Source organism: Carcharhinus amblyrhynchos, chromosome 11 (assembly GCF_965287045.1).
Source record: "Carcharhinus amblyrhynchos chromosome 11, sCarAmb.v2.hapA, whole genome shotgun sequence".
In the NCBI taxonomy this organism is placed as follows: Eukaryota; Metazoa; Chordata; class Chondrichthyes; order Carcharhiniformes; family Carcharhinidae; genus Carcharhinus; species Carcharhinus amblyrhynchos.
The window spans coordinates 91500175-91527291 of NC_137334.1; the positions used below are offsets into that span (position 1 = coordinate 91500175).

The 27117-nt window shown below is 47.2% G+C and overlaps 1 protein-coding gene across 4 annotated transcripts in view; it reads left to right on the forward strand.

The window, feature by feature from the left end:
- Positions 1-3562: 3562 nt before the first annotated feature.
- Positions 3563-27117, forward strand: part of LOC145350336 (dnaJ homolog subfamily B member 2-like) — a 52821-nt gene continuing 29266 nt past the window's right edge. For 2 of the 4 annotated variants that reach the window (XM_080199558.1, XM_080199562.1), the window contains exons 1-2: positions 3563-3646; positions 22992-23078. In XM_080199558.1, coding sequence (XP_080055684.1) covers positions 23014-23078 — 65 coding nt within the window. In that variant the 5' untranslated portion in view covers positions 3563-3646; positions 22992-23013. Of the gene's footprint in view, positions 3647-11590; positions 11665-19488; positions 19562-22991; positions 23079-27117 lie in introns of those variants that run through there. The other 2 variants (XM_080199560.1, XM_080199561.1) reach the window with 2 other exon arrangements.

Here is a 27117-nt window from a genome sequence, read left to right on the forward strand (position 1 = left end):
CATGAATAGGCAGGAAATAGAGAGATATGGACCGTGTAGAGGCAAAATAATAGTACATTAGAGAGGCATCTGTGTCAGCACAGACTTGGTGGGCCGAAGGGCCTGTTCCTGTGTTGTGCTATTCTGTTCTTTGTTCTTTGACAATCTCCACAATGTTGATATTGGGGGATTCAATGATGGTATCGCCATTGAAGAGAAAAGGAGGATGATAATCTCCTGATACTTGCGTAATGCAAATGTTATTTGCCATTTATCAGTCCTAGCCTGATTGTTGTTCAGCTTTGACAAAGTGTCACCTGGACTTGAAACGTCAGCTGTTTTCTCTCCCCACAGATGCTGCCAGACGTGCTGGCACTTTCCAGCATTTTCTCTTTTGGTTTCGGATTCCAGCACCCGCAATAAATTGCTTTTATACGTGAACATATGTTGTAAATCATGTGTAAGTGTAATGAAAGTCAGGCAATGTGGGGAATGAAACTGAACCACATCATTTATGTGATTTGAACTGTTATGTAATGTATCTTTACAAATTTTAATGTGTGGGTGCACACACACAGACACACACACACACAGACACAGTGCCAGTGAGGGCACACACATAGTGCCAGTGAGGGTACACATAGTGTCAAGTGAGGACACACACAGTGTCAGTGAGGGTACACACTTTGCCAGTGAGGGCACACACACTTTGCCAGTGAGGGCACACACACAGTGCCAGTGAGGGTACACATAGTGCCAGTGAGGGCACACACACAGTGTCAGTGAGGGTACACACAGTGTCAGTGAGAGTACACACACACACAGTGTCAGTGAGCACACACACTGTCAGTGAGTGCACACACAGTGCCAGTGAGCGCACACACACTGTCAGTGAGTGCACACACAGTGCCAGTCAGGGCACACACAGTCTCAGTGAGCGCGCACACAGTCTCAGTGAGCGCGCACACAGTCTCAGTGAGCGCACACACAGTCTCAGTGAGTGCGCACACAGTCTCAGTGAGCGCACACACACTGTCAGTGAGCGCACACACACTGTCTGTGAGCGCACACACACTGTCAGTGAGCGCACACACACTGTCAGCGAGCACACACACACTGTCAGTGAGCACACACAGTGTCAGTGAGCACACACACACTGTCAGTGAGCACACACACACTGTCAGTGAGCACACACACACTGTCAGTGAGCACACACAGTCTCAGTGAGCGCACACACACTGTCAGTGAGCACACACACAGTGTCAGTGAGCACACACACTGTCAGTGAGCGCACACACACTGTCAGTGAGCGCACACAGTGTCAGTGAGCACACACACAGTGTCAGTGAGCACACACACTGTCAGTGAGCGCACACACAGTGTCAGTGAGCACACACACTGTGTCAGTGAGCACACACACTGTCAGTGAGCGCACATACACTGTCAGTGAGCACACACACACTGTCAGTGAGCGCACACAGTGTCAGTGAGCACACACACTGTGTCAGTGAGCACAAACACAGTGTCAGTGAGCACACACACAGTGTCAGTGAGCACACACAGTGTCAGTGAGCACACACACTGTGTCAGTGAGCACACACACAGTGTCAGTGAGCACACACACTGTCAGTGAGCACACACACAGTGTCAGTGAGCACACACACACTGTCAATGAGCGCACACACACACTGTCAGTGAGCGCACACACACAGTCAGTGAGCGCACACACTGTCAGTGAGCGCACACACAGTGTCAGTGAGTGCACTCACACTGTCAGTGAGTGCACACACACTGTCAGTGAGCGCACACACACTGTCAGTGAGCGCACACACACTGTCAGTGAGCGCACACACACTGTCAGTGAGCGCACACACACTGTCAGTGAGCGCACACACTGTCGGTGAGCACACACACTGTTGGTGAGCACACACACAGTGTCAGTGAGCGCACACACAGTGTCAGTGAGCACAAACACAGTGTCAGTGAGCGCACACACAGTGTCAGTGAGCGCACACACAGTGTCAGTGAGCGCACACACAGTGTCAGTGAGCGCACACACACACTGTCAGTGAGTGCACACAGTGTCAGTGAGCACAGACACACTGTCAGTGAGCGCACACACACTGTCAGTGAGCATACACACTGTGTCAGTGAGCACACACACAGTGTCAGTGAGCACACACACACTGTCAATGAGCGCACACACACACTGTCAGTGAGCGCACACACACACTGTCAGTGAGCGCACACACACAGTCAGTGAGCGCACACACTGTCAGTGAGCGCACACACAGTGTCAGTGAGTGCACTCACACTGTCAGTGAGCGCACACACACTGTCAGTGAGCGCACACACACTGTCAGTGAGCGCACACACACTGTCAGTGAGCGCACACACACTGTCAGTGAGCACAAACACAGTGTCAGTGAGCGCACACACAGTGTCAGTGAGCGCACACACACTGTCAGTGAGCGCACACACACTGTCAGTGAGCGCACACACACTGTCAGTGAGCGCACACACACTGTCAGTGAGCGCACACACTGTCGGTGAGCACACACACAGTGTCAGTGAGTGCACACACAGTGTCAGTGAGTGCACACACAGTGTCAGTGAGCACACACACACTGTCAGTGAGCACACACACACTGTCAGTGAGCGCACACACACTGTCAGTGAGCACAAACACAGTGTCAGTGAGCGCACACACAGTGTCAGTGAGCGCACACACACTGTCAGTGAGCGCACACACAGTGTCAGTGAGCACACACACACTGTCAGTGAGCGCGCACACACTGTCAGTGAGCGCACACACAGTGTCAGTGAGCGCGCACACACTGTCAGTGAGCGCGCACACACTGTCAGTGAGCGCGCACACACTGTCAGTGAGCGCGCACACACTGTCAGTGAGCGCACACACACTGTCAGTGAGCGCACACACAGTGTCAGTGAGCACAAACACACTGTCAGTGAGCGCGCACACACTGTCAGTGAGCGCACACACAGTGTCAGTGAGCACACACACACTGTCAGTGAGCGCACACACACTGTCAGTGAGCACAAACACACTGTCAGTGAGCACACACACACTGTCAGTGAGCACACACACTGTCAGTGAGCACACACACACTGTCAGTGAGCGCACACACAGTGTCAGTGAGCACACACACACTGTCAGTGAGCACACACACTGTCAGTGAGCACACACACAGTGTCAGTGAGCACACACACACTGTCAGTGAGCACACACACACTGTCAGTGAGCACACACACTGTCAGTGAGCACACACACTGTCAGTGAGCACACTGTCAGTGAGCACAAACACAGTGTCAGTGAGCACACACACTGTCAGTGAGCACACACAGTGTCAGTGAGAGTACACACACACTGTCAGTGAGAGTAGACACACACACTGTCAGTGAGAGTAGACACACACACTGTCAGTGAGGACACACACACTCTATCTGGAGCTGCAGTCTGTCACTGGGTTGAGGAGGGTGCTGGTGAGCGCGCGTGCGTGTTGGGGCGGAGGGGGAGGTTTTTCTGGACGTTTCTGCCGCTTATTGTCGACGTCGCGGTGAGCTCAGAGTGAGGGCAGCGCCTGGCCCCCCTGTACCCACACACACAGAGAGAGAGAGAGAGCCTGGGCACAGCTCACTGAGACAGGTAGGAGCTGAAACAACACTGTGTGAATGAACCGCACTGCAATCCTGTGTGAGAATTAGCCTCAGCCTCAAACCTTTCTCTTTTAATACATTAATTTGAGTGACTTTCCGAGGTGAAGCCACTCTGTGTTTGTGAGCTGCTTGTATAGCGGGGAGTGATGTGTGTGAAACATTGTAACGGTGGCTTTGTTCTCCTGGATACTTTGTATCGGGGCTCACTGTCTCAGTGGTTACATTGCGGGGCGGTTGTTAGTTTGTATCCAGGTTTTGTTACTCTGTTGCTGCCCCAGGCTGTGGAGCTGCAGCTCCTGCCTGGATCACCCCGAGCCGCTGCCAGCCTTTGTCCCGCCTCCCCTGCCTGCCCATTGGGCGGCAGTCTGCCCAGCCCCCGTTCCCACTGGCCAAGCGGGTTGTCAGTCATCCCTTGCCCCTCCCTCCTCCTCCTCCTCCACACACAGCTTTGAAACTCCAGCAGAAAATTCTGGAGTATATTTTCCCCACAGCATCTGGGGAGGGAGAACCTGAGCTAACAGGAGGTTAAAGTTTTATTTATTAGTGTCACAGGTAGTCATACATTAACACTGCAATCCTTCGTATTAAGTTGCTTTTATTTAAAGTTTGTTTATTTATTTATTAGTCACAAGTGGGTCTTACATTAACACTGTAATGAAGTTACTGTGAAATTCCCCTAGTCACCGCAGTCTGGTGCCTGTTTGAGTCAGTGCACCTAACCAGCATGTCTTTCAGACAGTGTAGTAAGTAGTCTCACAACACCAGGTCAAAGTCCAATAAGTTTATTTGGTAGCATGAGCTTTCGGAGCACCGCTCCTTCATCAGATAAGTCAGAATGTGGGAGGAAACAGGAGCACCCAGAGGAAATCCAAGCAGACAAAGGGAGAATGTGCAAACTCCACACAGACAGTGACCCAAGCCTCTACACCAGGGGCCTCCAAACTATGGCCCACAGGCCACATCTGGCCTGCAGCGGGCCCCGTACAGATCAGAGTTTGGAGACTGCTGCTCTACACCCTAGCTATGACTGTAACACTACATTCTGCACCCTCTCCTTGCTTTCCTCGCAATGCTTTTCACTATGTACTATCACATGTGGCACTAATAAATCAAAGTTATTGTGGAAATCTCCTAGTTGCCACATTCCATCTGTTTGGGTACACTGAGGGAGAATTTAGCATGGTCCAGTGCACCCTAACCAGCGTGTCTTTCAGACTGGGGGAGGAAACTGGAGTACCCGGAGGAAACCCACGCAGCTGGAGAGATTGTGCAGATTCTGCACAGACAGTTACCCAAGCTGGGAATCGAATCCGAGTCACTGGTGCTGTGAGGCAGCAGTGCTAACCACTGTGCCACCCCAAGATTTGTCATCCTATTTTTCACCTATCTCCAAAGGATCGCACGGCACTGTGTTTCCAAGAGAAGCAAAGCGCATCCTCCCTGGTGTGCTAGTCAAAATGCTGACCGTGGGATCTTGAGTTTTCAGATCTGAGTTTTTAAAATTAATTTGTGGGACATGGGCATCGCTGACTGGCCTTTATTCATTGCCGTTGGAGGGCAGTTGAGAGTCAATCACATTGCTGTGGGTCTGGAACCACATGTAGGCCAGACCGGGTAAGGACGGCAGATTTCCTTCCCTAAAGGACATTAGTGAACCAGACGGGTTTTTCTGACAATCGACAATGGTTTCATGGTCATCATTAGATTGTTAATTCCAGATATGTTTTATTGAATTTAAATTCCACCATCTGCCATGGTGGGATTCAAACCCGGGTCTCCAGAACGTCAGCTGAGTTTCTGGATTAATAGTCTAGCGATAATACCCACAAGGCCACTACGTTCCAACAGTGACCACGGTACTTCATTGGTTGCCAAGTGCATTGGGATGTTGGGTGCTGATGAAAAGTGGTCTGGGAAAATAGGAGTAGGCCATTTGGACCCTCAGACCTACTCTGTCATTCAGCTAAATCATAACATAACAACCAGGAGCAGGAGTAGGCCATCTGGCCCCTTGAGCCTGCTCCATCATCCAACTAGATCACTGCTGATCTGTCTGTATCTCAATGTCATTTTCCCACATTATCCCCGTATCCCACAATGTATAAGCACAGGTCTTTTTAATCAATATTACAGTTATTATTTATTCATTCCTGGGTTGTGAGCGTTGCTGACAAGGTCAATGCTTATTGTCCATCACTAATTGCCCTTGAGCTGCAGTGGATACAGCTGAGTTTGCCACAAACCACTCCACTGGAACTTTAAGAGTCCATTCACGTGATTGAAGGGGAAGGGATGTTGGTCAGTCTGAGTTAAATATGGATTTTTATCTCCTTTTATTGTTTTGTGGGACACTGGCTGGGCCAGCGTTTATTACCCATCCCTAATTGCCCTTGAACTGAATGGTTATCTGGGTCACTTCAGAGGGCAGCTAGGTGTCAAACACGTTGCTGTGGAGCCTGAAGTCACATGTAGGTCAGACCAGGTGAGGCTGGCAGATTTCTCTCCCTAAAGTACAGGTGGGATTGCCTGACAATCTGAAAGTTTCATGGTCACCATTACTGATGCTGGTTCTTTTATTCCAACATTTATTTAATTAAATTTACATCATCCAGCTGGGATTTGAATTAGCTTGTCTGTATTGTTGTCCCCAATCATAGAATGGAATCCCTGCTGTGCAGAAGAGGCCATTCGGCCCATCGTGTCCCCACCAGCTGTCTGACAGAGTATGTTACCCAAGCCCTTTCCCCCACCCTATCCCCGTAACTCCACACATTTACCATGACATCTTGTGACACTAAGATGCAATTTAGCATAGCCAATCCACCTAACCTGCACATCTATGGACTGTGGGAGGAACAGCACCAGGCACCTGGGTTCAATTCTGGTCTCGGGTGACTGTGTGTTTGGTTTTTGCACATTCTCCCCATGTCTGCATGGGTTTCCTCCAGGTGCTCCAGCCCCCTCCCACACTCCAAAGATGTGTGGGTTAGGTTGATAGGCCATGCTAAGTTGACCCTTAGTGTCAGGGGGATTAGCAGGGTAAATGCATGGGTTATGGAGGTAGGGTGGAATTGTTGTCAGTGCAGGCTCGATGGGCCTCCTACTGCACTGTAGGGATTCCATGAACCTCCCGCAGACATAGGGAGAACGTGCCAACTCCACACAGACAGTCAGATAAGACTGGAATTGAACCCAGGTCCCTGGAGCTGTGAGGCAGCAATGCTGACCATGGTGCCACTGTGCCATTCCACTCAACACTAACCCTAATGGAACCACTATGTTAATCTGCAATCTGCTTCTACCAATCTTTTGGGCAGTGGATTTCAGATCTTAATCAACAGAATTTAAAAATACAAATGTTCTCGCCTTGGAATCTGCAGTGCTGATAGTTTTAGGAAGGACATCATCCTATTTGTAAACACGGGAAGTGTCAGTTTAAAGGCCAAACGTTGAAGGAGGAATTCTTTAAGAAATTTGGATTTCTGAAGAGAATAGTCATAAGGCCATCTTTTCAAAAGAGGTCTCAGCAATGACTGGATCAGCAACATCTCCCTCTGAGTCAGAGGGCCCCACTCCAGAGTCTTGAGGTCTCAGCTGACAGTCCTGTACCGAGGGAGTGCTGCACTATTGTTGTATTTTAGATGAGAGGTTAAACCGAGGTCACCTATCCTCTCAAGTAAGTATTAAAATATTCATATGGCATTATTTCAGAAAGGAGAACGTGGGCCCAGTCCAAAGATGCACTGGTTAGGAAGCGTTGGCCATGTTAAATTCTCTCTCAGTGTACCCAAACAGTCACCAGAGTGTGGCTACTAGGGGATTTTCAAATAACTTATTTGCAGTGTTAATTGTGACACTAATAAATGAACTTCAAAACTAGAATCATAGAATCACTACAGTGCAGAAAGAGACCATTCGGCCCATTGAGTCTGCACCGACCACAATCCCACCCAGGTCTTATCCTCGTAACCCTACTTATTTACATTACTAACCACCCCTCTGACATTAAGGGACAATTTAGCATGGCCAATCAACCTAACCCGCAATGCTTTGGAGTTGGGAGGGAACCGGGGCACCCAGAGGAAACCCACACAGACATGGGGAGAACATGCAAACTCCACACAGACAGTGACCCAAGCCAGGAATTGAACCCAGGTCCCTGGAGCTGTGAGGCAGCAGTGCTAACCACTGTACTACCATGATGCCCACATAACTAAACTTTAAAACTTTAATAAGTAAACATTAAAAAGTATCCCCGGCGAATATTCATCCCTTAACTTGATTCTCAGTGATGTTAGTCACTTATCTCATTGTTAGAATATAGAACATTACAGCACAGTACAGGCCCTTTGGCCCTCGATGTTGTGCCGACCTGTGAAACCAATCTAAAGCCCATCTAACCTACACTATTCCAATATCATCCATATGTTTATCCAATGACCATTTAAGTGCCCTTAATGTTGGCGAGTCCACTACTGTTGCAGGCAGGGCATTCCATGCCCTTACTACTGTCTAAGTAAAGAAGCTACCCCTGACATCTGTCCTATATCTATCACCCCTCAATTTAAAGCTATGTCCCCTCATGCTAGCTGTCACCATCCAAGGAAAAAGGTTCTCACTGACCACTCTAATCCCCTGATCATCTTGTATGCCTCTATTAAGTCATCTCTTAACCTTCTCTCCAACGAAAACAACCTCAAGTCTCTCAGCCTTTTCTCGTAAGACCTTCCCACCATACCAGGCAACATCCTCCTCCGCACCCTTTCCAATGCCTCCACATCCTTCGTATAATGCAGTGATCAGAACGGTACGTAATACTCCAAGTGCGGCTGCACCAGAATTTTGTACAGCTGCAACATGACCTCATGGCTCCTAAGCTCAATCCCTCCAGCAATAAGAGCTAACACACCGTCTGCCTTCTTAACAACCCCATCAACCTCAGTGACAACTTTCAGGGATCTATGCACTTGAACACCGAGATCTCTCTGCTCATCCACATGGCCAAGTATCTTACTATTAGCCCAGTACTCTGTATTCCTGTTACTCCTTCCAAAGTGAATCACCTCACAGCTTTCCGCATTAAACTCCATTTGCCACCTCTCAGCCCAGCTCTGCAGCTTATCTATGTCCCACTGTAACCTACAACATCCTTCCGCACTGTCCACAACTCCACCGACTTTACTGCCTTCTTGTTTGTGGGAGCAGGCTGTGTGTAAATTGGCTGCTGTATTTCCTACATTGTAACAAATCATAGAAGAATCATAGAAACCCTACATTGCAGAAAGAGGCCATTCAGCCCATTGAGTCTGCACCGACCACAATCCCACCCAGGCCCAACTCCATATGCCTACATATTTACCTGCTAATTCCTCTAACCTACGCAGCTCAGGACAGTAAGGGGCAATTTTCAGCATGGCCAATCAACGTAACCCACCCATCTTTGGACTGTGGGAGGAAACCCATGCAGACACGAGGAGAATGGGCAAACTCCACACAGACAGTGAAGCAAGCCAGGAATCAAACCCAGGTCCTTGGAGCTGTGAAGCAGCAGTGCTAACCACTGTGCTGCATGTGCAAAGTTTGAAAGAATGAGAGGTGATCTTATTCGAGATGGGATACTGGAAGGATGTTTCCACTTGTGGGAGAGACTAGAACAAAGGACACCCGTTAAAAATAAGAGGTTTCCCATTTAAGATGGAGATGAGGGGAATTCCTCCCTCTCATAGGGTTGTTAGTCTGTTGAATTCCCCAGAGAGCATTGGGGGCTGGTTCATTAAATATACTCAAGGAGAGACAGACAGATTTTTGATAGAACATAAGAACATAAGAAATAGGAGCAGGAGTAGGCCATCTGGCCCTTCGAGCCTGCCCCGCCATTCAATAAGATCATGGCTGATCTGTCGTGGCTCAGTTCCACTTTCCCGCCCTCTCCCCATAACCCTTAATCCCCTCTCTTATCAAAAACCCATCAACCCGCTTCTTAAAAATATTTAGCGAGGCAGCCTCCACCACTTCAACGGGCAGAGAATTCCAGAGATTCACCACCCTTTGAGTGAAGAAGTTCCTCCTCAACTCCGTTCTGAACTGCCCCCCCTTTATCTTGAGGCTGTGCCCCCTAGTCCTACTGTCTTTTTTGAGCGGGAAGAGTCTTTCCACCTCTATCCTATCCATCCCATTCATCATCTTATACGTCTCAATGAGATCTCCCCTCATTCTTCTAAACTCTAACGAGTACAAGCCTAGTTTATTCGGTAAGGGAATGGAGAGTTATGGAGAATAGACAGGAAAGTGGAGCTGACTCCAGAACCAAATCAGCCGTTAGTGTTGGAGCAGGTTCTTTTTATTAATTCATTAATGGGACATGGGCGTCGCTAGCTGGGCCAGTATTTATTGCCCATCCCGAGTTGCCCTTCAGAAGGTGGTGGTGAGGTGCCTTCTTGAATTGCTGCAGTCCATGTTCTGTGGGTTAGATGCCGTTAGAGGGGGAATTCCAGGATTTTGACTTAGCGACTGCGAAGGAACGGTGATATATTTCTGAGTCAGGATGGTGAATGGCTTGGAGAGGAACTTGCCCATTTATCTGTTGCCCTTGTTCTTCTAGATAGAAGTCATTGTGGGGTTGGAAGGTGCTGTCCAAGGATCTTTGGTGAATTGCCTCAGTGCATCTCGCAGATAGTACACACCGCTGTTACCGAGTGTCGGTGGTGGAAGGATTGAATGTTTGTAGATGTGGCACCAATCAAGTGGGGCTGCTTTGTCCTGGATGGTGTCAAGCTTCTTGAGTGTTGTTGGAGCTGCAGGCATCCAGGCAAGGGGGGAGTATTCCCTCACACTCCTGACTTGTGCCTTGTTGACAGTGGAGGCTCTGAGGAGTCAGGAGATGAGTTACTCATCGCAGTATTCCTGGCCTCTGACCTGCTCTTGTAGCCAGTGTTTATGTGGAGAGTCCAGTTGAGCTTCTGATTAATAGTAAACCCCAAAGAAGGATGTTGACAGTTGTGGCGGTTTGGGGGCGGTGGGGGGGGGGGGGGGGGGGGGGGGGGGGGGGGGGGGGGGGGGGGGGGGGGGGGGGGGGGGGGTGGGGGGGGGGGGTGGGGGGGGGGGGGGGGGGGGGGGGGGGGGTGGGGGGGGGGGTGGGGGGGGGGTGGGGGGGGGGGTGGGGGGGGGGGGGGGGGGGGGGGGGGGTGGGGGGGGGGGGGTGGGGGGGTGGGTTGGTGTGGAGTTCAGTGATGGTTACACCATTGAATGTTCAGGGGCGGTGGTTAGAGTGTCTCTTATTGGTGATGGTCATTGCCTGGCATTTGTGTGGCACGATTGTTATTTGCCACTTGTCAGCCCAAGCCTGGATATTGTCCAGATCTTTGAAGGGCCAAATGGCCTGCTCCAGCTCTCAGGTACTATGCTCCTGTGGGTAGAACGTTGAGGTTGTTGAGCAATTGGTGCTTGCTATCCTGAGAATCAGCGCTCAGTGCACAACTGTGAACTCTCACTCTCACTGGCATTTCATGCTCAGTTGAGCCTTGATCGGCAATGAGCGGGATTGGCTGACAACTCTTCAACACGGCCAGGCACAGCGCTGCAGTGGCCAGAAGCGATACTGTAGCACTGTGCCTGGGACAAAGTCCAGATAGGTATGTATCGGCGGGGATGCGGGGGTTGGTGGAGGGGAGGGGAACTTGCCTGGGCTTGTAAAATCTCACTCTCCTGTCTGGAGACAATACACATCTCTTTAACCTATGCTAATGCTATCTCCACTCACGTTGTCTGCATCTTTAAGACTTGAATGGCAGTTTAGCTGTAAAGACTTGCATTCTCATCAGTATTCTGTAAACTGTGTGTGACTTTATATGCCCTTCTCTGATCAGAACCTTCCACATACCTGACGAAGGAACACCATTTCCGAAAGCTTGTGAGATTACTATCAAATAAACTGGTTGGACTCGAAGCTGGTGTTGTGAGACTTCTTACTGTGTTTACCCCCGTCCAACGCCAGCATCTCTACATCAGGTACTTTGAGAGACAGAATCTGCAGGCATTTAGAGATGCAAGGACTGATTAGGGACAGTCAGCATGGCTTTGTGAGTGGAAAATCATGTCTCACAGATTTGATGAGGTTTTTGAAGGGGAAACCAAGAAGGTAGATAAAGGCAGTTCAGTTGATGTTGTCTACATGGACTTTAGCAAGGCCTTTGACAAGGTACCGCATGGTAGTTTGTGGCATAAGGTTAAATCTCGGGATTCAGGTTAAGGTATCTAAATGGATACAAAATTAGCTTCTTGACAGAAGCCCAGAGGGTGGTTGTAGAGAGTTGTTTTTCAAACTGGAGGCCTGTGACCAGCAGTGTGCATGATGTGGGTATGCCGGCGTTGGACTGGTGTAAACACAGTAAAAAGTCTGACAACACCAGGTTTTAGTCCAACCGATTTATTTGGTAATACTCACAAGCTTTCGAGGTTTCCCTCTTCGTCAGGTGAATGGAGAGTTCTGGCCTCAGACAGAGCATATAAAGCACAGACAGTTTACAGATTACTGATTAGAATGCGAATCCTTACACCTAACCTGCTGTTCAAGACCTGAAGTGGCTGACAATGTGAGTGGAAGGAGCACTGATCACAGGTTACAGAGATGTGTATTGTCTCCAGACAGTACAGTAAGTGAGGTTTTGCAAACCCAGGCAAGTCACGGGGGTTACAGATAGTGCGACATGAACCCAAGATCCCTGTCTCGACCCTGTAAGGATCCGCATTCTAATCAGTAATCTCTAAACTGTCTGTGCTTTATATGCTCTGTCTGAGGCCAGAACTCTCCATTCACCTGACGAAGAGGGAAACCTCGAAAGCTTGTGAGTATTACCAAATAAATCGGTTGGACTAAAACCTGGTGTTGTCAGACTTTTTACTGTGTTTACCAGCAGTGTGCCCCAGGGATCAGTGCTGGGTCCACTGTTATTTGTCGTTTATATTAATGATTTGAATAAGAATATAGGAGGCAGAGTTAGTAAGTCTGCAGATGAAATCAAGATTGGTGGCATAGTGGACAGTGAAAAAAGTTATCTCCCATTGCAATGGGATCTTAATTAATTGGGCCAGTGGGCTGACGAATAGCAGATTGAGTTTAATTTAGATAAATGCGAGGTGATGCATTTTGGTAGATTGAACCAGGCCAGGACTTACTCAGTTAGTGTTAGGGCGTTGAGGAGAATTACAGATCAAAGAGATCCAGGGGTACATGTTCATAGCTCCTTGAAAGTGGAGTCACAGGTGGACAGAATGGTGAAGAAGGCATCCAGTATGCTTGGTTTCATCGGTCAGAACATTGAATACAGGAGTTGGGATGTCTTGTTGAAGTTGTACAAGGCATTGGTAAGGCCACACTTGGAATACTGTGTACAGTTCTGGTCACTCTGCTGTAGAAAGGATATTATTAAACTAGAAAGAGTGCAGAAAAGATTTACTAGGATGCTACCAGGACTTGATGGTTTGAGTTATAAGGAGAGGCTGGATAGACTGGGACTTTTTTCTCTGGAGCGTAGGAGGCTGATGGGTAACCTTATAAAATAATGAGGGGCACAGATCAACTAGAAAGTCAATATCTTTTCTAAAACTAGAGGGCATAGGTTTAGGGTGAGAGGGGAGAGATACAAAAGTGCCCAGAGGGGCAATTTTTTCACACAAAGGCTAGTGAGTGTCTGGAACAAGATTCCAAGGGTAGTAGTAGAGGTGGGTACAATTTTATCTTTTAAAAAGCATTTGGACAGTTACATGGATAAGATGGGTATCGAGGGATATGGGCCAAATGTGGACAATTGGCATTAGCTAAGGGGTTTTAAAAAAAAATGGCATGGACAAATTGGGCCCAAGGGCCTGTTTCCATGCTGTAAACCTCTATGACTATGACAATGACTATAAATGTAAGGTCACCCAGAGCTCTGCTGCCATGTCTTTATCCACACTGAGTCTGGATCACCAATCACTACTGACCTACATTGACTCAAGGTTAAGCCAGGCTTTGTTTTTTGAAATTCTCTTCGACGATTTCCAGTCCCTCAGTGGTTCCATCCCTCGCTATTGCTGTTGCTTCCAGTTCCACTCGCCTCTGAGATATGGATGTGGAAGCTATTGAGATGGTGCAGAGGAGATTTGCAAGGATGTTGCCTGGATTGGGAGGCATGCCTTATAAAGATAGGTTGAGGGAGCTACGTCTTTTCTCCCTGGAGAGACGGAGGTTGAGAGGCGACCTGATAGAGGTTTATAAAATGTTGAGAGGTATAGATAGGGTGGATTCTCGGAGGCTATTTCCCAGGGCTGAAATGGTCGCTGTGAGAGGACACAGGTTTAAGGTGCTGGGGAGCAGGTACAGAGGAGATGTCAGAGGTAAGTTTTTCACTCAGAGGGTGGTGAGTGAGTGGGATCGGCTGCCATCGGTGGTGGTAGAGGCGAACTCGCTGGGGTCTTTTAAGAGACTTCTGGATGAGTACATGGGATTTAATGGGATTGAGAGTTATAGATAGGCTGGTAGGTATGGATATGATTGGCGCAACTTGTGGGCCGAAGGGCCTGTTTGTGCTGTAGTGTTTAGTGAATTTACTAGTGAATTTACTATCAAATAAATCGGTTGGACTTAAACCTGGTGTTGTCAGACTTTTTACTGCGTTTACCCCAGTCCAACATCGGCATATCCACATCAGGAGTGCTACCCTTGCTGATGACACCAAGATCGGATGAAAGGCAAATTGTGCGGAGGGTGTGGAGAGTCTACAGAAGGATCTAGATAGGCTGGGCGAATGGGCCAGGAAATGGCAAATGGAATTTAATGTTGGCAAGTGCGAGGTGGTCCACTTTGGTAGGAATAATGGTAGGAAGGATTATCACTTACGTGGCGAAAAACTGCAGCAGGCGACGGTGCAGAGGGACCTTGGGGTCCTTGTGCATGAGTCGCAAAAACCCAGCTTGCAGGTGCAGCAGGTGGTCAGGAAGGCGAATGGGATGCTGGCCTTCATAGTGAGGGGGATTGAATATAAAAGTAGGGAGGTCTTGCTGCGGCTGTATAGGGCATTGGTGAGGCCGCAGCTGGAGTACTGTGTGCAGTTTTGGGCGCCGTACTTACGCAAGGATATTTTGGCCTTGGAGGGAGTGCAGAGGAGGTTTACTAGGCTGATGCCGGAGTTGAGGGGGTTGAGCTATGAGGAGAGGCTGAATAAACTAGGCTTGTACTCGTTAAAGTTTAGAAGAATGAGGGGAGATCTCATTGAGACGTATAAGATGATGAATGGGATGGATAGGATAGAGGCGGAGAGACTCTTCCCGCTCAAAGGATAGTAGGACTAGGGGGCACAGCCTCAAGATAAAGGGGGGGCAGTTTAGAACGGAGTTGAGGAGGAACTTCTTCACTCAAAGGGTGGTGAATCTCTGGAATTCTCTGCCCGTTGAAGTGATGGAGGCTACCTCGCTAAATATTTTTAAGACGCAGGTTGATGGGTTTTTGATAAGAGAGGGGATTAACGGTTATGGGGAGAGGGCGGGAATGTGGAACTGAGCCACGACAGATCAGCCATGATCTTATTGAATGGCAGGGCAGGCTCGAAGGGCTAGATGGCCTACTCCTGCTCCTATTTCTTATGTTCTGATGTACCCTGCTGGAGATGCCGTCTTTTGCATAAGTCATCAAACCAAGGCTCCATCTGCCTGCTGTGCTAGAGGTAAAACATCCCTATGGTCACTATTCTGAAGAAGAACCAAGGAGTTCTTGTTTGTAATATATTTGCTGAATAATGTATTTGCTGTTTGTAATATATATAAATGATTGGGAGGAAAATGTAAATGGATTGATTAGTAAGTTTGCGGATAACACAAAGGTTGGCAGATAGCGATGAGGACCATCAGAGGATACAGCAGGGTGTAGATCAGTTGGAGACTTGGGCGGAGAGATGGCAGATGGAGTTTAATCTGGAAAAATGTGAGGTAATACATTTTGGAAGGTCTAATACAGATAGGAAATATACAGTAAATGACAGAACCCTTAGGAGTATTGATAGGCAAAGGGATCTGGGTGTACAGGTACACAGGTCACTGAAAGTGGCAATGCAGGTAGAGAAGGTAGTCAAGAAGGCATACGGCATGCTTGCCTTCATCGGCTGGGGTATTGAGTTTAAAAATTGGCAAGTCATGTTGCAGCTTTATAGAGCTTTAGTAAGGCCGCACTTGGAATATAGTGTTCAATTCTGGTCGCCACACTACCCGAAGGATGTGGAGGCTTTGGAGAGGGTACAGAAAAGATTTACCAGGATGTTATCTGGTATGGAGGGCATTAGCTATGAGGAGAGGTTGGAGAAACTTGGTTTGTTCTCACTGGGGCGATGGAGGTTGAGGGAAGACCTGATAGAAGTCTACAAGATCATGAGAGGCATAGGACAAAGTGGATAGTCAGAAACTTTTTCCCAGGGTGGAAGAGACAATTACTCGGGGGCACAGGTTTAAGGTGCGAAGGGCAAGGTTTAAAGGAGATGTGCAAGGCAAATTTTTTACACAAAGAGTAGTGGGTGCCTGGAACTCATTGCTGGGGGTAGTGGCTTTTAATGGGCACCTGGACAAATACATGAATGGGGTGGGAATAGAGGGACATGGTCCCCAGAACGGTAGGGGGTTTTAGTTAAATCGGACAGCATGGTTGGTGCAGCCTTGGAGGGCCGAAGGGTTTGTTCCTATGCTGTAATTTTCTTTGTTCTTTGTTTGAATCACTTTTTGAAAATTAGGCAACGCAGGAAATGTGGCAGCCAATTTAATGCACAGCAAGCTCCCATAAATTACAAACAAGTAACAAGGATCTGTTTTTGTTATGTGGCTGAGAGACAAGTACTGGCCCAAGATGCCAGAGTGATCTCCACTGCTTTCCTTTGAAGTGTCATGGGACCTGTTATGTCCAACTGAGGGGGCAGACATACCTCCAGGTTTCATACCTTTTATTTTCAGCAATACAAGAGTCTCTGGATTTGATTGATTTATTATTGTCACATGTATTAACATGAAGTGAAAAGTATTGTTTCTTGTGCTCTATACAGACAAAGCATACCGTAAATAGAGAAGGAAATGACAGCGGGCAGAATGTAGTGTTACAGTCATAGCTGGGGTGCAGAGAAAGATCAACTTAATGCAAGATAAGTCCATTCAAAAGTCTGATAGCAGCAGGGAAGAAGATGTTCTTGAGTTGGTCGGTACGTGACCTCAGACTTTTGTATCTTTTTCCCGAAGGAAGAAGGTGGAAGAGAGAATGTCCAGGGTGCATGGTGTCCTTAATTATGCTGCCGAGGCAGTGGGAAGTGTAGACGGAGTCAATGGATGGGAGGCTGGTTTGTGTGATGGATTGGGCAACATTCATGACCTTTTGTCACGGTCTTGGGCAGAGCAGGAGCCATACCAAGCTGTGATACAACCAGAAAGAATACTTGCAATAGTGCATCTGTAAAAATTGGTGAGAGTCGTAGCTAACATGCCAAATTAGGAGTAGGATTTGAACCCATGCGCTTCTGATATAGGGGCAAGCGTACTACCTGCTGAGCCACAGTGGCACCTCATGATAATGTATAATTTATGTTTGGGCAGGAGGGTCTTGGAAGGTGTGATATAGGAGACAGTTGGAAAGTAGAGCAACAGAATCAACTTGGGTAAAAGCAAATTACTGTGGATGCTGGAACCTGAAACAAGAAATGCTGGAAAATCTCAGCAGGTCTGACAGCATCTGTGGAGAGAGAGTAGAGCCAATGTTTCCAGTCTGGGTGAGTCTTCACCATCGAGTCTGCACCAACCACAATCTCACCCAGGCCCTATCCCCATAACCCCTTACCTTAGCTAGTCCCCATGAGGACAATCTAACATGGCCAATCCACCCAACCTACAACCTTTGGAGCATGGGACGAAACTGGAGCACCTGAAGAAAACCCACACAGACATGGGGAGAATGTGCAAACTCCATACAGACAGTGACCCAAGCGGGGAATCGGACTCGGGTCCCTGTTGCTGTGAGGCACCAGTGCTAACCACTGTGCTACCGTGCCGTTTTTAGAGTTTTTTGAGGATGCCACTAGCTGGGCAGATAGAGTGGAGCTAGATGTAATTTATATCGAGTTCCAAAAGGCATTTGATAATATGCCACAAAAAATATTAATAAATAAAACAAGGGCTCTCAATGTTAGGGGGTGGTATATTAGCGTGGATAGAGATTGGTGAAGAGGCAGGAAGCAGAGAGTAGGGCAGAAGCCATCACATTTCAGAGGCAGACTGTAACAAGTGGAATGATTTAAGGATGAGTGTTGCAATCTTAGTTATTTACAAACTAAATTACAATCTACAACTTATTCAAAGAGACAGAGTAACGTAAAGGCAAAATACTGCAGATACTGGAATCTGAAACAAAACAAACAAACAGCTCTGATAAAGGGTCATCATGACTTGAAACGGTGGCTCTGTTCTCTCTCCACAGATGTTGTTCAGACCTGCTGAGATTTTCCAGCAATTTTCTGTTTTAGAATCAACTCGGGTATCATTGGTCATGGTGGAAAGGTCGAATTCGAGGGGGTCAGTGGTTCGATGTGTGCAAATGATGATGTGTCAACCAGTTAATTGTCTTTTGAGGGAAGCAACTGTCTGATTGCTTTGGAATAAATAATAGCTCTTTCCTGATGCTGCTATGAATCATACATAACAGGACAGAAAACAGCCCTTATACGGAGAGTGTTTGAAATGCTGCCTGCTTCTTTTTAAACACTTCTCTAACTGGACAACAGGCTGGTATGTGGAGTGCCTTGGTTCAAAAATCTGCTAATTTAATTACTGAGTGGGAACATTGGAATGTGCAGGCCTAGAATAAACAACAACTTGCATTTTAAAGCATCTTTTAATGTGGTTTAAAAAAAAACTCCTTCACAGGGGTCTTAACGGACCAAAAATAAATTAGCACCAAACCAAATAAGAGATGCAGCCTTCGAGGTTGACTTTCCTACTCCTGCTCCTATTTCCTCTATTGGAACAGTGACCAAAAAAACCTAGAACTCCCTCCCTAAGAGCTCTGTGGGTGTACCTACACCTCGTGGACTGCAGCAGTTCAAGAAGGCAGCTCACCACCTCCTCAAGGGTAATTGTGGGTGGGCATTCTGGAGTGGACAGTGATGTCCACATCCCCAAGAAATAATTTTTTTTAAAAAACAGGTTAGGAATAGAACCTTACAATCACTAAGTTTTTTTTCCCAGATCTTAAGCTCAAAGGGGCGTCTTGACAAATACATGAATAGGATGGGAATAGAGGGGTATGGTCGCCGGAAGGGTAGGGGGTTTTGGTTCAGTCGGGCAGGATGGTCGCTGTAGGGTTTGGAGGGCCAAAGGGCCTGTTCCTGTGCTGTAATTTTCCTTTAACCCTTAGAAAGTTTTATTGCTTTATGGCTGAAATCAGTTCTCCCACCTCTCTCATCTCTCTCTAACCATCCCTCACCCCCGATTCATAACCACCTTTCCTAAACACTGTAAGTTATGGGTTGGGGTAGACCACTCGGCCCCTCGAGCCTGATCTGCCACTCCATAAGATTGTAGCTGGTCTGATTGCAACCCCAACACCACATTCCTGCTGACCCCCCCCCCCCGTTAATTTTACTAACCTCTCCCGTGTGGGACCTTATCAAAATCCTCTTGAAAGTTCAAGTACGCCGCAACCATTGGTTACATGCATAGGCATTTATAAACCATCTGCTGTGGAGGGATTTGAACCCGGGTCTCCGGAACATTACCCTGGCTCTCTGGATTACTAGTCTAGTGACAATACCACTACACCGTCCCAAGCTCTTTGATACCATTACACAAGGCTACCCTGCTTTGTATCATGTCTCAGTGATCATTCTTCATACGTGTAGCTTTGATGGTGAGTGAGTAATGGGTCTCCATAACCGATGCTTTTGTCTGATTGTGTGGCTGTTAAGCACTGTGGGACGTTTGACTGTGTTAAAGAGACTTCGTAAACGCATGTTGCTTCTGTGAAGGGTTCACCTGCGTTTCGGTTCTGGTCGTGTCTGAATCTGGGGAGCTGTTCTGCAGTCAATTTTGAGGAGGCTTGTTTCTGCATTATTCACAGCTGATTGGCAGCATTTTCAATGCTTAGTCTGTGAGGCATGTTTATAAATGACTGCGGTGAGGGCATAAATAGCTCCCTGTCACAGTTTCAGTGCTCAGGCTCTGAAAATAGAGGACAAGAATTCTAGTTGTCTGAGATCAGGGGCATTGGAGCAGTGTGTCTGCTGCATTTATATGTACATGTACATGATCTATTTACCATAAAATATACAATATATATATTTATATTTTATATGTGATTACATATGAACATTAATATACTGAGTCAGCTGTGGCTGTTGTAGTCACATCTCCAGCTCCTAAAGTCAGAAGGTTGTGGGGGAGGGGGGATTTCTTTGGCCGTTCAAGCTGGCGGGATTCTCTGGCTCCCCTGGCAGTGCACTCTGCTCCTACAGGTTTCGGAGAGGCATGGGGTGACATCAATGGAAAATCCCATGGACAAAGTTTATTTATTAGTGTCACAAGTAGGCTTACGTTAACACACTGCAATGAAGTTACTGTGAAAATCCCCTAGTTGCCACATTCCAGCACCTGTTAGGGTACACTGAGGGAGAGTTTAGCACGGCCAGTGCACCCTAACCAGCACGTCTTTCGGACTGTGGGAGGAAACCAGAGCACCCAGAGGAAACCCATGCAGACACGGGGAGAACATGCAAACTCCACACAGACGGTGACCCGAGGCCGGAATTGAACCCGGGTCCCTGGCGCTGTGAGGCAGCAGTGCTAACCGCTCTGCCACCATGCTGCCCCAGTGGCGGGACTGGAGAATCCCTCTGCCAGTGAACAGTGCCACCTACTGGCACTGAGAAACATGCAGTTGGGAGGCCAGAGAGCTCCCCCTGTTTGTTCTAGTCTCTCCCGGAGACTTGTGTACAGAGTTAACGCTGATACTCTCAGTATCGTCCCCAGGGCACGATGCAGTGCTGGAATTGCTATCTTTTGGATTTAACAAAGACTCTGTCAGGCAGATGTGAACAATCACGATGCACCTTTGCGAAGATGAGGAGGTTAAATTCTCCCTCGTGTCCTGGCTGTCATTTATCCCTCAACCAACATTGTAAAACCCGATTATTTGGTCAATATCTCATTGCTGTTTGGGGGAGTTGTTGTGTTTGTTGATTACATTGTGACTACACTTCAAAATTATTCCATTGGCTGTAGAGTGCTTTGCGGCGAACTGTGATTGTTCAAGGTGCTATATGAGTGCAGATCTTTTGTTTATTACTTATCTATTGATTGACAAATAAGTGAGTTTAGCCCCATCCCCAATCCCACCTCACCTGCGCTCGCCACTATCCCAATCAACCACCAAAAAACGCACAACGCATCATTCCCAGCGACCTGTTTATCCTGGGTTATCATGCAAGCTGTATACTGGTGTGGCTCCATACTTCCCCACATGGTTACCAAAAGCACAATGGCGCATTTATCCAGTTCAAAAACTTGGACCTCTGTGATCCACTTGTCCGTTTAGCCGAACAAGATCAGAAACTGAGAGGTTATATCTAATATATAGAAACGTAGAAAATAGGAGCAGGAGGAGGCCATTTGGCCCTTCGCGTCTGCTCCATCATTCATTTTGATCACGGCTGCTCATCCAACTTAGTAGCCTCTTCCCGCTCTCCTCCCCGCCATATTGTTTGATACCCTTCTCCCCAGAAGTTATATCTAATTGCATGTTTTCAAGAAGCAATGTTCTGGCCCCAACTGCTGACTAGGGCCAAGAAAATTACAGCACAGGAACTGGCCCTTCAGCCCTCCAAGCCCTGCATCAACAATGCTCCCTGCCTTAACTGAAACCCCCTACCCTTCCGGGGACCATATCCCTCTATTCCCATCCATTTCATGTATTTGTCAAGACGCCCCTTAAAAGCCAGTATCGTGTTCTGTTTCCAGCAGTGAGTTCCAGGCACCCACATTCCCTCAGTATACAAAATCTGCCTCATGCTTCTCCTTTAAACCTTGCCCCTCACACCTTAAACCTGTGCCCCCTAGTAATTCACCACTGTGGAAGCGAATTCCACAGGCTCACCCCTGGGTGATAGATGTAATTAAAGGGAAGTTAGGTAAATATACCAGTGAGGAAGGAATGGAAGGATGTAGGGTGAGGTTTGTGTGGAAGGCCAGCAGGGACTAGTTAGGATGAATGGCCTGTTCCATCCCAATGTGCCCGAAAGATATGTCATTATCAATTGCTGTTAATGGGATCTTGATGTGTGTACAACAGATGCCACATTTGCCTATGTTACAGTAAGAATACACTTCAGAAAAGAATTGTAGAATCCCTACAGTGCAGAAGGAGGCCACTCAGTCCATCGAGTCTGCACTGTCAAAAAAATCTCACCCTGGCCCTATCCCCATAATCCTGTGCATTCATCCTAGCCCCTGATACTAAGGCAACTTAGCACGGCCAGTGCACCTAATCCACACACCTTTTGAACTGTGGGAGGAAATGGGAGCACCCGGAGGCAGACCAGGGGAGAACGTGCGAACTCCACACAGACAGTGACCCAAGCCAGGAATCGAACCCAGGTCCCTAGCGCTGAGGCAGCAGTGCTAACCCACTGTGCCACCTGCAAAAGGAAGCACTTATTATGCTGTTGAGTGCTTTGCATTGTGAAAGGTGCTGTTTAAATGGAGGTCTGAGCTATTTTCACACTTTATAAAAATGTGCTTTCTTCCCAATTTCTTTCCCGGGCTGCGTGATGTGTACCAAATCCCCAATGAAGGACCCACTCTCTGGTTTCAACCCCCCGCCTGTCTGGGGGAGACAATAGTGCATTGCTTTCTCTTTGGATCCACAGGACCGTTCCTTTTAGTTAGAAACAAAACAAAACTTGCATTTCTGTGATGCCTTGAACACAGTATAACTTGCCATAGGCGTCATCAAACAAACATTTGATACTGCATCACATAAGGAGGTACTTGACCAAAAGTCAAAGAGGAAAGTTTTAAGAAGCACCTTAAAGAATGCAAGAGTGACAGCGGGGTTTAGGGAAGAAATACCAGAGCTTTTTGAGGTCCAGGTAGCTGAAGGCACAGTCACCAAAGAGAAGTGATGGAAATCAAGGATGTACATAAGGTCAGAATTAGAGGGGTACAGAGATCTTGAGAGGCTTGTGGGGAGGAGCTGAGGCCATTGAGAAATTTAAAACAAGGATGAGAATGTTACTATGAGAAGATGATATTAAATTTGGCTTCTATCTATCTTTGTCTTGCAGCCAGAGCATAGCTGCGGAGGAAATGGTGGACTATTACAATATCTTGGGAGTCCCTCACAATTCCTCTCAGGAAGACATTAAAAAAGCGTAAGTATTTGTGGACCTTTCACTCACCAGATGCATGCTGACCATCCCTGTAGCAACACCGATATTTCAAGTGTATATATTTGTAAGTTAACTTAGTGCCTCTACTTGTTATGTGGTTTGGAAGAATTGTTGGATGAGAAAAGATCTAAATCACCGCCTAACCATCCAGGTACTTGCCTAGAGACATAAAGGTTTACAGGTGGGAACAGGCCCTTTGGCCTAACTTGTCCATGCCGCTCCTTTTGTTAACCTCTAACCTAGTCATTTTTTTTTTCTTTTATCTATAGGCCAAATGCGGGCAGTTGGGACTAGCTTAATACTAACCCAATACAATGACAATGAGATGTTGATTTAATCAGAGCAATTAATCTTTATCGATCAGTCAATAACAGACGAAGACAATAGGCAAGGCCTCGTAGAGAGTTTTGGGAACCATAAGTCCAAAGCTACCTGTTTCGGAGTTTGCACCTTCTCCCCAAGCCTGTGAGGGTTTCCTCCGGGTGCTCTGGTTTCGTCCCACAGTCCAAAGATGTGCAGGTGAGGTGGGCTAGCCATGCTAAATCATAGAATCCCTACTGTGCAGACAGAGGCCATTCGGCCTCATGGAGCCTGCACCAGCAACAATCCCTCTCAGACCCTATGCCTGGAACTGCACCTGTTTACCCTGTAGATCCCCTGACACTAAGGGACAAGTTAGCATAGGCAATCAACCCATCCCGCACATTTTTGGAGTGTGGGAGGAAAACGGAGAACCCAGAGGAGGAAACCGATGCAGACATGTGTGAACTCCACACACAGGCCAGAATTGAACCTGGGTCCCTTGTGCTGTGACGCAGCAGTGCTAACCACTATGCCACCCCAAATGTAGAGGGTTGTGGGGATAGGCAGGGTAAGTGGGTCTGGGTAAGGTGTTCATTTGGAGAGTTGGTGCTGATTCAATGGGCCAAATGGCCTCCTCCTATAGATTTCTATGTTTTGCCCGCATCATGCTGCACTCATCATCTGTCAGATCTCAAATTTTTCTTATACTGTAACTTTAAAAAAACTGTAATCATAGATTTTACAGCACAGAGGCCTTTCAGTCCATCTTGTCTGTGCTGGAAATTTGCATTTTTTAAATTCAATCGTGGGACATGGGTGTCGCCGGCTGGCCAGCATTTATTGCCCATCCCCAGTTGCCCAAGGGCAATTGGGACTCGCCCACATTGCTGAGGCTCTGGAGTCACATGTAGGCCAGACCAGCTAAGGATGGCAGATTTCCTTCCCTAAAGGATGTTAGTGAACTAGATGGGCTTTTCTGACAATCGACAATGGTTTCATGGTCATCAGTAGATTCTTAACTCCAGATACTTTTTTATTGAATTCAAATTCCACCATCTGCTGTGGCGGGATTTAAACCCGGGTCCCCAGAACATTAGCTGAGTTTGTGGATTGATATTTGATTTGATTTATTATTGGCACAAGTATTAACACACAGTGAAAAGTGTTGTTTCTTGCACGCTATACAGACAAAGCAAACTATTCATAGAGAAGGGAAGGAGAGAATGCAGAATCTAGTACTACAGTCATAGCTTAATATAAGGTAGGTCCATTCAAAAGCCTGATGGCAGCAGGGAAGAAGCTGTTCTTGAGTCAGTTGGTGCGTGACCTCAGACTTTTGTATCTTTTTCCCAACGGAAGAAGGTGGAAGAGAGAATGTCCGGGGTCCTTAATTGTGCTGGCTGCTTTACTGAGCCTGGAAGAAGTGTAAATAGCACCAAATGTGTAAGGTATTGGATTAAAGCCTTGTTAGAGAGTTTAAAAGAGCTGGAATAAGATTTTAGAAGCACAAAATGAGGATAGAAGATAGAATTAGAAGGTATGCTGGGCACAGCTTGCAAGAAGTCACCTTGCTCCATCACCATCTTGAGACATCTCTAGCAATAATACCACTAGGGCATCACTTCCCCCTGTTTGAATGCACTGATCCTAACTGCATCCATTGTCCCTTTAGGGGAGCCACTTCTATAGATTAACCCCACTTTCTCACAGAAAAACACATTTGTGGCAGAAGGCCATTCGGCCCCTCGAACCTGCTCCCATCCCCAGGGCAGGTTGCAAATATACTGCGCCCTGCTATTCTGGGAATCTATCCTCCATCTGCCTGTCAGAGCTGGACTCAGTGCTGATACATCACGTTAAAGATAAACCCTAAGGTCAGCATACCTTTCTGAATGTAAATTTTGAAATAGTTAAGTTCCGTCACTGTGGATTCATAAGAGCAAGTGTAAATGTGTAAGGAATCTTGAAACGGGGGGTGGTCAGGAGTAATGGAGGCTCTGTGAAAACTGATAATGATGAGATGGTAGAATTGAAAGTAAGGATTTATGTCCGTAGGAAAGTATGAGGCCATGTACTCTGGACCTAAATCACACAAAAGAGTACTTTGTAAATGATGGGAAGCTGGAAAATTTGGGTGGCGGCCCGAAGACACTTGGGAATCCGTGTAAACTCATTAAACTGGCATGGACAAATGCAACAAACAATCCAAAAGGTTAATGGAATGGCCTTACGTCTTGTATCTCAATCTTATATCTACGACACTGAAAACAAAGGGTTAGAGGCAGTCGTATGAAGTCCTGGTGGGACAGTCGACATCCTGCAGGATTACCATTGACCAGAAACTGAACCAGACCAGCCATCTAAATACTGTAGTTACAAGGGCAGGTCGGAGGCAGGGAATTCTGTGGCGAGTAACTCCTTCCTGACCCTCCAAAGTATGCCCACCATCTGCATGACACAAATCAAGAGTGTGATGGAATACTCCCCACTTGCTTGGATCAGTTTAAATAACACTCAAGAAGCTCGACACTATCCAGGCCAAAGGAGTCCACTTAATGGCACCCTGTCACCACCTTAAACATTTACTCCCTCCACCATCAGTGCACAGTGGCTGCAGTGTGGACCATCTTAAAGATGCAGATGCAAGCTCCTTAGACAGCAACTTCCAAACCCTTACCACCCAGAAAGATGCATAGGAATACCACTACCTGCAAGTTCCCAGCAAGCTGCATAGAATCCTGACTTGGAACTATACCACCGTTCCTTCATGTGGGTGTACATAGAAGAGAAATCGTTAGAACATTGAAGAAGTGCTTTTTCTCATTCCTTAGAACTCCGTCTATTAGCTTTAAAATTATTGGAGATAGAATCTCTACAGTGCAGAAGGAGGCCATTTGGCCCATCGACGTAGGAGAGGAAAAAGGCCATTTGACGTTGGCAGTCAATAATCAGCCAACTGGATAACCATGGTCCTTTCCGCTTTCCAATTGTTTGTGGGAAGATGTCGTACTAGGAGCTCAGCTTATGTCTCTTCAAACTTTCTATCCATGTATGTATGTCCCCATGTGCCTTGTCTAAACAAGGTGCCTTCATCTCATACAAATACAACATGGAAGGTGATGGCTTAGTGATGTTATCCGGAAGCTAGGCTAATGTTCTGGGAACCCGGGTTCGAATCCTGCCACGGCAGATGGTGGAATTCGAATTCAATAAAAAAAAGTCTGGAATTAAGAATCTACTGATGACCGTGAAATCATTGCCAATTTTTGAAAAAACCCATCTTGTTCACTAATGTCCTTTCGGGAAGGAAATCTGCCGTCCTTACCTGGTCTGGCCTACATGTGATTCCAGAGCCACAGCAATGTGGTTGACTCTCAACTGCCCTCCAAGGGCAGCTAGGGATGGGCAATAAATGCTGGCCCAGCCAGCGACTCCGATGTCCCATGACTGAATTTAAAAAAATAACTGATGAAACTGCCAGGAAGGTGTCTGATCTTCCCACCTCTTCCAGAACAAGGCCTTCTGGTATGAACTACAGAACAATGCAAAACTTGTTCCCACCGTGGCCCCATACCACGCAAATAACACTTGAAATGATGAATCCTGTAGCTGACAGTCAGTGTGTTAGAATTGGAGTTAGAAAGGTTGGTGAGCTCTAATGGTGGGTGGATGCAGCTAGATACAGGAGGAGGTCTCATTCGGGCTATCTGAGGTTTAT